The sequence below is a fragment of the Colius striatus genome, chromosome 13, assembly GCF_028858725.1.
Source record: "Colius striatus isolate bColStr4 chromosome 13, bColStr4.1.hap1, whole genome shotgun sequence".
In the NCBI taxonomy this organism is placed as follows: Eukaryota; Metazoa; Chordata; class Aves; order Coliiformes; family Coliidae; genus Colius; species Colius striatus.
The window spans coordinates 2,199,385-2,213,912 of NC_084771.1; the positions used below are offsets into that span (position 1 = coordinate 2,199,385).

General features: G+C 47.1%; 1 protein-coding gene across 1 annotated transcript; it reads right to left on the minus strand.

The window, feature by feature from the left end:
- Positions 1 to 614: 614 nt before the first annotated feature.
- On the minus strand, positions 615 to 14,512 carry LOC133626593 (dynein axonemal assembly factor 6-like). Its single transcript, XM_062006687.1, has 5 exons — positions 14,295 to 14,512; positions 13,766 to 13,839; positions 11,213 to 11,276; positions 9,702 to 9,807; positions 615 to 874 (listed from the first exon to the last, which is right to left on the minus strand). Exons 3-5 carry the CDS (start codon positions 11,253 to 11,255, stop codon positions 703 to 705), a joined length of 321 nt encoding a protein of 106 aa, XP_061862671.1. The 5' UTR covers positions 11,256 to 11,276; positions 13,766 to 13,839; positions 14,295 to 14,512; the 3' UTR covers positions 615 to 702.
- Positions 14,513 to 14,528: the final 16 nt, after the last annotated feature.

Here is a 14,528-nt window from a genome sequence, read left to right on the forward strand (position 1 = left end):
GAAGGTGTTTGTCATGACATCAACAGCAAAAGGAAGAAGAGGGGCGCCGTGGGCCCACTGCTGAACACAGAGGGTGCCCTGGTGACAGGGGATGCAGAGGCCGAACTACTGAATGCCTTCTTTGCTACAGTCTGTACAGACAAGGCCAGCCCTCGGGAAGCCCAGTCCAGCAAGGACAGGAGGATGGCCTGGACAGCAGAGCACTTGGCCTGGGTGGAAGAGGAAGAAGTTAAAGATTTGCTGGCCAAGCTTGAGGCTCATAAGTCAATGGGTCCTGATGGGATGCATCTGAGAGTGCTGAGGGAGCAGCTGATGTGATTGCTGAGCCTCTCTCCATCATTTTTGATCAATCATGGAGCACAGGCGAGGTGCCTGAGGGCTGGAGACAGGCCAATGTCACTGCAGGCTGCAACAAGGGCTGGAAGGATGAGCCAGGAAACCACAGGCTGGTCAGCCTGACCTCCATCCCTGGAAAGGTGATGCAACAACTCATCCTGAATGTCACCACTAAACATATGAAGGATCAAATGGTTGCCAGGGGGAGTCAACATCGATCACCAAGGGGAAATCCTGTGTGACCAACCTGATGCCTTCTACCAGGACATAATGGGCTGGTTAGTTTAAGGGGAGCAGCAGATGTCATCTGCCTTGAGTTCAGCAAGGCTTTGGACATTGTCTCCCACAACACCCTCATCGGAAAGCTCAGGCAGTGTGGGCTGGATGAGTGGAGGTGAGGTGGATGGAGAACTGGCTGAATGACAGAGCCCAGAGGGTGCTGATCAATGGCACAGAGTCAGGTTGGAGGCCTGTGGCCAGTGGAGTTCCACAGGGATGGGTTCTGGGGCCAGTCTGGTTCAACATCTTCATCAAGCACCTGGATGAGGGGACAGAGGGACCCTCAGTGAGTTCCCTGCTGGCACCAAACTGGGAGCACTGGCTGATTCCCCAGAGACTGAGCTGCCAGGCAGTGAGAGCTGGACAGGCTGCGAGTTGGGCACAGAGGAACCTGCTGAGGGTCACCAAGGGCAGGGGCAGAGTCCTGCAGCTGGGGAGGAACAACCCCCTGCACCAGGCCAGGCTGGGGGTGACCTGCTGGAGAGCAGCTCCAGGAGACAGACCTGGGAGTGCTGGCTGATAAGAAACTGCCCATGAGCAGCAACGTGGCCTCGTGGGCAAGAAGCCAATGGCAGCCTGGGGGCATCCAGCAGAGTGTGGGCAGCAGGGCCAGGGAGCTTCTGCTCCCCCTCTGCTCTGCCACATCTGCTGAGGCCTCAGCTGGAGTCCTGTGCCCAGTTGTGGGCTCCCCAGCTGCAGAGGGACAGGGAACTGCTGCAGAGAGGCCAGTGCAGGGCCACCCAGATGCTCAGGGCACTGGAGCATCTTCCTTCTGAGGAAAGGCTGCGGGCCCTGGGGCTGTTCAGGCTGGAGAAGAGGAGACTGAGGGGGCAGCTCATTCATAGCTCCAAATCTCTCACTGGTGGGTGTCAGGTGCTTGGGGCAGCACTTTCTCTCTGTTGTATCCAGTGACAGGACAAGGGGTGATGGGATGAAGCTGCAACACAAACAGTTCCATTGAAACACAAGGGAAAACTGTTTGAGTGTTTGAGTGAGGGAGCCCTGGCCCAGGCTGCCCAGGGAGGGTGTGGAGGCTCTTGCTCTGAAGGGCTTCAAACCCACCTGGACACATTCCTGTGTGACCTGATTGTAGGCACAGACATAGCTTGGACCAGCCAGCTTGAATAAAGATGGTAGGGATAAGTTAATGCAGCTGGCATGCTACTTCAGAAACAGGTGCTGCAAGTTAATCAATTGGGCCCTGGGTGATCTCATGGGCAGAAGCAGCATATAAGGAGGTAGCTAGCAAAGGAAGGGTGGCTTCGAGTCAACTCTGGTGGTTGTACTGTGTTGCCCCTGTACGTCTCTGCATGTGCATTACTTAGACCCTCTACGTCTTTGAGTGAATATTGCTTGCTCAACAGCAACAATTGGTGACCCCGACGTGATTCGCTGATCCTCGGCAGAAAAGCACTTGGATTCCTGCTGGAGAAAAGGCAAGTGAGCTGAGTAAACTGATATAATGGGAAAAATGCTAAGCAAAGAGGAAAATCCTATTGACACCCTCCAGCATATCCTTGTGGAAAAAGGATTCAATTATGAAAGAGAGCCTTTGCTAAGACTTGTAAGATGGGGACAGGAAGTAGGTCTCTTTGCTTCCCCCCAAGAAGTATATGAAAAGGGACACTGGGATAATCTAGGAGACATGTTGAATAATGCTATCGGCTTGTGTAAATTGGTATCATCCATTATACACCAGCTAGAAGCTGAGCGTGCTGCCGCTGCTGCCATGAAAGCAGAAGCTGCTGCACCATCTGCGTTCCCTGTAGATGCTAAAAGATTCTTTGGAGGTGGTGACTTTATAGTACCATCGGCTCCACCTCTAGAAGAAAATACTCAGAGATTCTTCGGAGGGGATAATGTCGTAATACCCTCGGCTCCACCCCTGGAAGAGGAGAGCATGGATGTGAGCCCACCTCCCCCAGAACCCCCTAGAGCACCATTCCAGGAGCCAAATACACGCATTGCTTCTCCTCCCCTCCCACCCACCCTTCACCATCCTGCCCCATCCCAACCTTCTGCTATACCTGAAGGAGTACCTAACAGAGAACGAAAGGTACGTTTTACAAATGATACTGTGGATATGCCGTTGCCCCTGAGCTCATCAATCCCTGAGTGTATTCCTCTGCCATCATCACCCCCAACTTCTAGTGAAGATCAACAAAGACAATTATTAAAGGAAGAGTTAATACAACACGGAGAAGATATGAAACACACTTTGGCCCAGTTGGAGGAACTGATAGAAAAACCAAAAGCAACAGCTAATCAGCTGTTGGAAAGAATTAATGAATTAACCAAAACAAAGATTAGAGTTTCATCCCCACAGGTACTCAGAGACCCCCGGCCAGATGACTATGATCCGGCTAAGAAATGGAGAGGCCTCATACGTGATGCAGTAATCGAAGGCGAATTTATTCCACAAGCCTTTCCAGTAATAACAGCACAAAGAAAACGACAATGGGCACCTTTAGATTGGAAATTGGTAAGAGAAGGCCAGAAAGCGGTAATGCAATATGGCTTGTCCAACCCATACGTTCAAACGTTACTGGATCATATTTTCGCCAGTGGGTTAATGACTCCATTTGACTGCCAGAAGCTTGCAGAAACTTTCCTGAAGCCCACTCAGGTATTACTATGGGAGTCCGAATGGGAAAAAAGAGTTGATCTGACAGTGGTGGAAAACATGGACTTAGAACAGGGAGATCCGCGGCGAGTCGTCACAGCAGACATGATGCTGGGTAAAGGACCATTTGCTGATCCTCAAGTACAAGCCCGACTGCATGAAGCTATCTTGCAGCAAACACAGACACTGGCACGTCAAGCATTTAAGATTGTTCCTGATATGGGGGTGCCAGTTCCCTCATATACAACTATTATTCAAAAACCTAATGAGCCTTTCATGACCTTCTTAGACCGTCTCAGAGCAGCTCTGGATCATATACCAAACATGTTGGCTGAAGTCAAGGCGGAAATAGGGTTACACTTAGCAGTTGCTAACGCTAACCATGATTGCAAAAAGATCCTGCAGGCTCTCCCGCGGACAGCAACTTTGGTCGACATGATAGAAGCCTGCTCTAGGGTAGGATCGTCAGCACATTTAGCTGAGGCAATGGCAACAGCATTGAAACCTTTAGTTCAAGCCCACAAAGGAGATCGGAGGCCAAAGTGCTTTAACTGTGGAAAAATAGGACACGTGAAAAATCAATGTCGGTCCAGACCATTGGTATGGACAAACAGCTCCGCCAGGCCATCTGGGTCCAATGGCAGATTTCATGGTAATTGTTACAGATGTGGCAAGTTTGGCCATAGAGCCACTGAGTGCCGCTCTCGAGTGGCCAGACATACAATGCATAAGGGAAACGGGTTGACGAGCGCAAAAAGGGTGAGCGCGATGACACAAAAACGCCCTTCAACACCAAGAGCTGCCTGGATGGCCTCAGATCAGCCACTGCAGGAAGCGCAGGAGTGGATGTGGAAACAGCAGTAGATGTAACCATCCACAACACAGAGGTAACAATTATCTCCTCTAACGTTAATGGACCCCTTGGCTATGGATTAAGTGCTTTACTTTTAGGACGGTCATCGGCCTCTCGACAGGGTATTTTTGTGCTCCCCGGTGTAATTGATGCAGACTATGAAGGAAATGTTGGAATAATGGTTAAAGTTTGGCAGCCACCAGTTCATATACCTAAAGGAACTAAAATAGCTCAAATAGTTCCTTTCAGAGCTAAAGTTCCTTTCGCAGGAAGTCGTAAGCGTCGAGACGGTGGTTTTGGATCCACTGGAGTACCTGAGGTAAGACTGGCGGTGCCGCTTTCACAGGGAAAGCCCACTCAGACGGTTGTATTCCAACATCCAAATGGTGAACACATGGTTGGGTACAACACATTACTGGATACGGGAGCAGATGTTACTATTGTTCCATTATCCTATTGGCCAAAAAGCTGGCCTTTAGAGAATTTAGACACCCCTGTTGTTGGACTAGGAGGAATACAGATGACAAAAATTAGCACAGACCTGATTTCGGTATGCATACAGGGCGAAGAGAATAGATGTGTGCAAATTAGGCCCTATGTAATGAATACTTCAGTTTGGCTTTTGGGTAGAGATGCCTTAAGCCAAATGGGCTTTCGTTTGTCAAATGAAAATTTTTAATGGCGGCCATTGATGGGCGACCAATCCTGAAGTTAACTTGGCTAACAAATAAACCAGTTTGGATTGATCAATGGCCGCTAAGCAAAGAAAAGCTCGCCCACATTCATGAATTAGTAAATGAACAACTAGAGAAGGGTCATATTAAGCCATCCACCAGTCCATGGAATACACCAATTTTTACTATCCCTAAAAAATCAGGGAAGTGGAGGCTGTTACATGATTTAAGAGCTGTTAATGCAGTGATGCAGGACATGGGTGCTTTACAGCCAGGATTGCCCTCTCCTGCAATGCTTCCAAAAGAGTGGCCCCTGTTGGTGATTGACTTAAAGGACTGTTTTTTCACAATTCCCTTACATGAGGATGACAGTGAGAAGTTTGCCTTTACAGTACCATCGATTAACAAACAAGAGCCAGCAAAACGATATCAATGGACTGTTTTACCTCAGGGAATGAAGAACTCACCAACTATTTGTCAAACTTATGTTGCCTGGGCGCTGGCACCTCTGCGCAAAAAATACCCTCGTGTCTTATTTTACCATTATATGGATGATATCTTGATTGCAGGAAAAGACCTGGACCAGCATCGCATTCTACAAGAAGTGAACCGGCAGTTAAGCAACTCCGGGTTGGTGATCGCGCCAGAGAAGGTACAAATGCACGCCTCTTGGAAATATTTAGGTAATATTATCACTGATGCGCGCATTTATCCTCAGAAGGTGGCAATTAAAACAGATATTGCTAACTTAACAGACGTTCAAAAGCTAATAGGTGATATCCAATGGGTACGGACCATATGTGGTATCACAAATGAGGATCTTGCGCCACTAATGCCTTTGTTAAAGGGCTCAGTAGAGGCTGATAGTGCGCGAAGACTGTCTCGGCAGCAAATCCAAGCAATAGAAAAAATAGGAAGCAAGATAGTCAATAACTACAGTCACCGATACGATCCTGACTTGTCAATTAACATTGCTGTGATAAGTCAAAACCAGCATGTAATGGCAATCTTGATGCAATGGGATTCAGTAGCGAAAGACCCATTGAGGATCTTGGAGTGGATATTTTTGCCATATAATTTACAAAAAACAATTACCACGAGGCTTGAGGCAATTGCAAAAATAATAGTTAAGGCCAGGAAACGTCTGCTGGAAATAGCAGGGATTGAGGCAGACATCATTTTCGTTCCTCTCACAGATGAGTTCTTGAACTGGGCACTGCAACAATCTGATGAATTACAGTGGGCCTTATTGTCATATCCAGGAACTATAAATAATCATTATCCGGCCCATAAATTGTTTTCTGTTAAATTTCAAATGGAAGACCGGCCGTTGAGATCAGCAGTACCCGTTAAAGGCCTGACTGTTTTTACCGACGCCAGTAAGATCCAAGCCAAAGCAGGAGTGGTTTGGTGGGAAAATGGAAAATGGCAAAATCTAACTGTCCACTCCCCAGGCAGTTCAGTTCAACTGCTGGAACTGATGGCTGTAGTTAAAACTTTTGAGAAATGGTCAGACGTCCCATTAAACATCATCTCCGATTCCCTCTATGTGGTCGATGCTGTCACTCGATTAGAGAGAGCACTGTTGAAAGAAATCTCTAATCAGAATTTGTATAACTTATTTCTGCGACTCTGGCATCAGATAAATGAACGGCAAACTGCTTATTATATTGGACATATTCGAAGCCATTCGGGCTTAAAAGATGGCCTATCAGTTGGCAATGAAATTGTTGACAGGATAGTGGCAGCTCCTTTATTGATACCTACGGGGCCAATAATTGACAAATTTTCTCAAGCCCGAAGATCGCACGATTTTTTTCATCAAAGTGCGAAAATGCTGGCGAAGCAGTTTGACCTGACCATATCAGATGCTCAGGGTATTGTTTCCACGTGCCCTGCATGCCAGAATCAGATCGGCCTAGGAGTAGGAGTCAATCCCAGGGGTCTGGCACCATTAGGTATATGGCAATCAGATATCACCGTCTATGCTCCTTTTGGGCGATTTAAACGTATACATGTCACTATTGATACTTATTCAGCCATGGTTTGGGCCACAGCCTTAACTAGTGACAGTTCTAGAGACGTCATAAGACATTGGAGGAGTTGTTTTGCAGTCCTTGGTGTTCCAAGAGAGATAAAAACCGATAATGGCTCGGGATACATAGCCAGTAAAACACGTAAGTTTCTAAACTTATGGGGTGTTAAACATACTACTGGAATCCCAGGAAATTCCACCGGTCAAGCCATTATTGAACGGACACATCAAACCTTAAAAGGCCTTCTAGAAAAACAAAAAACGGGGGAAGAGGGGGTGAGTCCTCAAGATAGACTGATGAAAGCCCTTTATACAATGAATCATCTCAGAATTGTGGCAAACCGGAATGAACCACCGGCATTAACACACTTTGCCCAAATGAGTCGGGATTTGGATTTTACTGACAAACCTAAAGTTTGGTATAAGAATCCCACTACTGGAGAGTGGCAAGGACCTGCAGGTCTGTTAACGTGGGATAGAGGCTATGCTTGTGTCATTACAGATCAAGGTCCCCGATGGATTCCGGCAAAATGGATCAAGCCACATCAACAGAAAGGACTTAACTGTAAGACCAATGGAAAAAACAATCTTGAGGAAAGAACCAAGTGATCCACCCTCAATCCATCGCTCTATTAAAATGTAAACCCTCGCAACTGTGGCACCACTTAGGCTGCTGTAAATTCCTTCAGCTATAAAAGAATTAAAGAACTCAAGATGACCAACAGATGAAGAGATACTTCCATCTTATTGATAATGCTCACAGATCAGCATGCTAAAGGATCTGAAGAAAAGTCCAGAACTACATCAGGAAAAAGAAATATCAGTGGAGCTACCAAGACCTCATCCCTTTCTGCCAGTGTGCGTCCCTCCTACCAACACATATCAGATTGTTTATTTTGACTTTATGGATTTCTGTATTGTATTGTTCAGCGATGTAGCTGTTATTGACCTTTTGTTGTAAACTCATGGCCATGGGTAAAAATATTTATGTTTTCTTCATGTACCTTTAATTTTGAAATGTGTTGCTAAAGGCTGGCTGGTTCAAAAAAGAAAAAGGGGGGAATTGTAGGCACAGACATAGCTTGGACCAGCCAGCTTGAATAAAGATGGTAGGGATAAGTTAATGTAGCTGGCATGCTACTTCAGAAACAGGTGCTGCAAGTTAATCAGTTGGGCCCTGGGTGATCTCATGGGCAGAAGCAGCATATAAGGAGGTAGCTAGCAAAGGAAGGGTGGCTTCGAGTCAACTCTGGTGGTTGTACTGTGTTGCCCCTGTACGTCTCTGCACGTGCATTACTTAGACCCTCTACGTCTTTGAGTGAATATTGCTTGCTCAACAGCAACACCTGATCTAGGTGAACCTGCTTCTGCAGGGGGATTAGGCTGGATGATCTCTAAAGGTCCCTTCCAACCCCTCCCATTCAGTGATTCTATACCTCACAGGTGACAGTTTCAAGCAGAGCCATATATGAGGCTATAGGTAAATGCCAAATCATTTGCTGAGCTGAGTCTGAATTCAGGTCCCAGTCCCAGGAAATGAAGCGCTTCATGGCATGACTTAGATGCAGAGGAAAACGAGGATGCTGGACTACAAACTAATGTACAATGTGCAGCCTCATGGGCTTCAGTCCATCTGCTCCAGCCTGTGGCACTCCAGGATACGGCATCAGGACACAATGATGGTCTGACCCTGAAGGCTTTTTGACCCTTACAAACTACAGATGACATGCCTGATTGTATTTGTTTCAAGAATGCTTTTGTTGTTGTTTTTCTAGGAGTGAGGGAAGAGTCTCTGGTTTTAGGTTATCCCTTGAGAGACTGAGAATGAATGACAAGATCTGAAAGCTCAGAACTGCCTGCATATAACCTTCCTTCCTGGAGTACTCTTTGTCACTTAAAGAGCTTAATTCTTTGAAATGCAAATGTTAAGTTGGAGCACTTTATGAATTTATGAGTATGAAAAATGAATGTATCTCAGTTACAGTGGGAAAAGACAGGTATTGCACACAAATGGCAGACTTGAAGGCCTGTAAGTCATTTGGCTGGCCAGCTTCCCCTCCTAATCCCACTTTATACTGACACTACAAGTAATCTTATGGTAAGAAAAACCAACTGTATATTATGAGATCAGAGGGCTTGCAAGGGAGACATTAAAACTGCTTCTCACATGTTGCTTTAGATGCAACACTGATATCCTTCCTTTCTCCTTCCATGACACGAGCTTTTCAGATGGCTGCTTCACTCAAATGCAGTAGATGTTTGTCCTGATTTCAGCTGGGACAGAGTTAATTTTCTCCCTAGCAGCTTGCACAGGCTGTGGTTTGGATTTAGTGTGTTGATAACACACTGAGGTTTAGTTGTTGCTAAGTAGCACTTATCCTAAGTCAAGGATTTTGTTTTTTGGCTTCTCATGGCCTGCCATCAAGAAGGTTGGAGGAACATGAGAAACTGGGAGGAGATACAGCTAGGACAGCTGACCCAAACTGATCAAAGGAATATTCCATACCATATGAGGTCATGGCCAGTATATAAACTGGAGGGAGTTGGCTGGGAGAGACAGGTCACAGCTCAGGGACTGGCTGAGCATGGGTCAGTGGGCATTGTGCAACTGCATTGGGCACCACTTGTCTCTCTTGGGCTTTATTTCATGATCCTGTCATCTTCCTTTTCATTATAGTAACAATCATAGATATATTTTATTATTTGTTTCCATTATTAAACTGTTCTTATCCCAACCCATGAGCTTTACTTGCTTTTGGTTCTCCTCACCATCCCACCAGGAGTGAGTGAGCAGCTGTGGGGTAATAGCTTCTGCCTGGGGTTAAACCACAACAATGCTGTTTAACTGCTGTTTCCACTAATGCCCTGTAAAGCCCATACAGGTAGTCTCAGCTCACTTACTCTGGTTGTTCTCTAGGGTCCCAGGAATCCTCAAATTCAGATCCTTCTGGGACTTCCTCTGTATTCCAAATAGCTTTGTCATTTCCAGGTTTCACTTGGAAAGTATCTGCAAGTGATGAGAAAAATCATCCTGTCATAGACTGGAATGTCTCTGATCCTTTAGGTTTGCTGAAAACTTCAGCTTTTCCTAGGCTTCAGAAAAAAGCCTTTGTACTAAAAGCATTCTAGTTAATGCTCACAGTCTCCTTCAGCTCAGAATGCAGAAGGAAGACAGAATGTTTTCCTTTCCTTTAAGTCTGCTTTATCCAACCTCCATGTCAAGGAAATCCCCCTTTCAGGCATAAAATATCTAGCACTTCAAAAATGGGTGAAGTGTAGCAGTGTGAAATAGTAATCCTCCCCAAGCCCCTCAACATGAGATTTTTATGTGGGCAGAGTCATTTACAAAAGGACCTCCTTTCTCACACAGAAATCCAGCTCTTCCCCTTAATTATTGAGCACAGACCAGATAAAGTACAGAAGACACATGACAGCTCACAGGCAGGATACCCTAGTTTATGCCTGTCCTACATGGAAAGGTAAGCTGGTAAATCTCTAGCTTGAAGGTTTTTGTAGTAAGAATCTCTGGCTATTGTTGGAATCCCAAGCAAAACTACTCTATTTGTTATATTTGCAACAGTTCCTTTGCTGCTACAGTCATCCTAGTCCTTGCTGGCTTTTCTTACAGCTCATAACTAAGCTCCAGGAACAACTTTACATTTACTGTGCCAAGGCTAAACTTGTCTTCTTTTCTTTCCTGAGTATGATTCACACCAGTTTAGGAAGCCTGAACATATCTGTTCTCACTGTCTGAGAGTCTGCTTTTCCACATAGTGCCAGAACACCTGTGGTCAGGTAAAGTCTGGAATTGTCCAGTGTTTCCAGGCAAAGAAGTAGGTGCAGGAACTGAAAAATGTCTCTTGGACTGTTGAGGGCAGCACTGAACAAAGCTCTTGTTTCTAGATGTGGTCTAAATAGGGTTGTGACACTTCAGTGAGGGAGCATGGCACAACTGTGCTTCACAACACACTCTCTAGCTTCTCCTCATCATAGGCATAGGCTCAAATCCACACAGTCGACTCCATGAAGACCCCTTCAGGTGAGTACCTAGAAGTCCATCTTCCTTGTTTGCTCTGAGTGAGCACTAACATCTCCATGTGGAGCTTTTGGCTGCTCAGTTATGATTCCCCTCAGCCCATGTCCAGGCTGTGCTCTGTACTCTGTTTCTCATCATCACTGGAGGCTGCTGTGATCTGGAGTTACCTTTTCTGTGTGTTTTTGTGGGGGTTATTTTGCAGCTAAACTTTCAGGACCAGAAGAATTTTACAGTGTAAAATGTAATGCTGTTTCCATCTTGGAGGTCAATGACCTCTCTCTGACTCAAGCAAACCCTATTACTGGTAACTTACTACAGCTGTTACAGTCTGCTACCATGGCACTGAACATTAAACCACACAGACACTCCTCCTTACCAGTGGTCTCTCTCTTTCCTGGTCCAATAGTCCCAGGAGTCATGGCATTAACTGAACAGTGAGGCTGAGGAAAAAAAGGCAAACGCAGCTTCAATTAACTACATAGAGCCCAGCTCAGTAACAATTATGTCAATAAATACCAAATAAGGTCAAACAAATCCCTGCTAGGATCCACTGAACCTTCTTTCCTTGTCACACTCACCCAGCAGAAAGTGACCTTGCCCCAGTGGGTTTGAGCAGTACTCCCCAAAGCCCTGTGTTACAGACAGCTGTGCTTTCTGAGCATTAGCTTCCACAGCACTCTGGCAAAAACTTCCATGCTTTGCCTGCCAGGAAGCTGAGGGTGCTACAGGTTTCCTTTTGACAGTCAAGGTCATATGAGGCAACAACATTTCCCTCTAATTATGAATCAATTTAGTGCTAATAGGCCTATGTGAGGCATTCCTCTATATGTGAAGATCCCTTTGGTTTGATAACAGTGCCTCACATGCACAGAACATTCAATTAAATCAAAATAAAGATTTCCATTTCCCCAGATTGACTCAGACTTAATTGCCATCCCTTGTGGCAGTTTGCCATTGCTGTCTCTGAAGTGTCACTCATTTCATTAATAAGATGTAAACAAATTCTTTCAAAATCAGGATGTTGACTGCAAAGATGTACAGCAATAATGCCACTTTTAAAAGGCAGCCAGCAAGCAGCTAAAGTGTGGCTGGAGTGTGAAGGATCACATCTACCCCCTACTGAAAGGAAACTTCAAGGCATATGCACCCCTTTGATGCCCAACATTCCCATCTTTACCAATACTTGCCCACAGCTGCTGGGGCAGCCAGCTGGCTCTTTGCTGAGTGCATTAGAGGAACACTGAGCAGTTTGCAGTTTTTGTTATCCATGTCATAACATCACTTGTTCAAACTCTTAAGAGACCTGGCAGTCTCTGAGCCTTCACAGAGGCCCTCTACATTGTGTTTGTCAGCACCTCTGGCCCTCCTGGGCTATTCCTCCCATGCAGGCCTTGAGAAAAGCAGCAGCTGCATGGTTTCCTGTCGTGGTTTAGGCCCATCAGGGAACAAAGGCCACGATTAGCCTCGAGTACTGAAGAGGCTGAGGATTGCTCGAGGGCAGGGAGAGCTTAATTGCCGCTTAAGGTTCAGGACAAAACAGACCAGGCCACTGGGTTTGGGGAAGAAAACAGAAAATAATTTAATGCAAAATCAACCAAAACATAACCAAAATGAAACAACCCAGAGTAATACATCAATGAAGAGTCCAACCAGCCTTTTTAAGAACACCTTCTTGCCACCCCTCCCCTCTTCCCAGGTTCAGAGCCCTGATCCCAGTGTTTTCACCTTGCCCCCCCCGAACGGTTCGGGGGGGCAGGCAGGGGGGTTTCAGTTAGTCGGTTTTCCGAGAGCTTCTGCCGTTTGTCCCTCCTCAGGACGGGTGAACTCCACGCCAGTCCTCCCTGCAAGTCCGTGGGGTAACTCACAAGCATGGCAGATCTGCACGGGCTGCTCTGTGGCGCGCAGGCTCTCCAGCACGGCCTGGGCCATGGCCATCTTCCCACACAGTCCCCCGCCCGTCCGGGCTCACCCACACGGAGCTGTTGGTGGCTCTCAGTCTTGCCACGAATCTCCATAGGTTTCAGGGGCACAGCTTGCATTCTCGCCACGGCTTGCAGAGGGGTCTCCGGTCTACTGCTTCTCGTTCCTTCCTCCCTCTCTGGCTGAAGGGTCCGCGTGGTGGCCTCCATCTTGTATCACTCTCCACCTCCCGACTCGCATTTCAAATTCCCGTCCCCTAAATAGTGATCGCAGAGGCGCCAGATTGGCCCAGCCGGGCCGGAGGTGGGTCTGAACCTAGGAGCCGGGGGAGGGTCTTCACTGCAACCCGCTCCCCCTGTTACCAAGCCAAAAGCTGCTCCTTGCTAAACCAGGACATTTCCAAAAGCTGTGATTTTCACCTAGTCCTGAGGTGAATGGATAGAGAAGGGAAAGATGCTTCTCTCATCAGTGATTCAGACCACTCACCTTCAAATGATTACCCACCCTTTCCTATTCTACAATCACCAACATATCTATTGTACTTCAATGACCAATTATCTCTACAGTCCTTCAACGCCTGGCACACAGAATGAGTTCACTTGGCTGCCTCTGGCTATTTTAGTCTTTACTCAGAAGTTGAGCAGCAACTTTTTTCCCTCCACATGCAGCATTCAGCTGCAATTGCCTTCACCTCCAGCAGACTTCAGGGAGAAGTAGGGGGAAGTGTAAAGTATCTAAAGCTCTTTCAAGTACAAGTTCTCATTTCTTTCAAGCTGAAAAACGAAATCTCCCTCCCATCTTGTGGTCACAATCTCTCCTTGTTTTCCTGGGGCACCTTCCTATTCTCTCCCTCAAGAGCTTGTGACACTGTGTTTCTGTGTTTCAAGTCAGTCCAAGACCTTCAAAGTTCCTTTTCACACGCTCTGGGAAAGAGAGCTTCACTTCTCCTCAGTTAATAAGGTCATGGTACAACATGTAAAAGAAGCAGTACTTCTGATGAAAGACTCACCACATGTTCATCATCATCATCATCATCTTCTTGAGTATCATGAAGCAGTTTGGCAAGCAACTGCAGAGAAGGGCCTGAGGAAAGACTGTCCATATCAATACCTGCCACTCACCTATGCACCAAAAAACAAGTGACACGTGAAGAAGGAACAAAATGTGTCCTGTACAACTTGGAAAGCACAATTTTCCTACTGGGTGTTCTACAAAGGATAAAGTTCAGCCAAACTTTTACATGCATGATGTTAAAACATATAGAACAGAACATACTCCACCTTTCCTAGAATCACAGAGTGGTCTCAGCTGGAAGGGATCTTTCAGCCCATGGGGTGCAGCCTCTGTCCCAGCCCCATCACCCACCAGCCCATTGCCCTCAGTGCAACAGCCACCCAGCTCTGAAACCCCTCCAGGGACGGTGACTCCAGCAGCTCCCTGGGCAGCCCCTTCCAATGCCTCAGCTTATAGACTCTTTAGCACTATTGCAATCGCAGCCCAAGCCTCACAGCGGCCACCGAGCTAACAGCAGGCCCCACCTCCACACGCATCCGTAGCCACCGCAGCCACAGCGAGGGCGGCGGGTCGCCTCGGCCCAGCGCTGCCCCCGAGGGCCCGGGCAGGCGTTCGCGCACGGGTTGTGTGCCCAGCCGCGGGGGGACGGACACGCCGCAGCTCTCGACCCCGCGGCACGGGCACCGTGTGTCGCACGGGCGGGCCCCGCTCCGCGCCGATCCAGCCGCCGCCAGGCCCCGGCCCAACCGCCGCCGCGT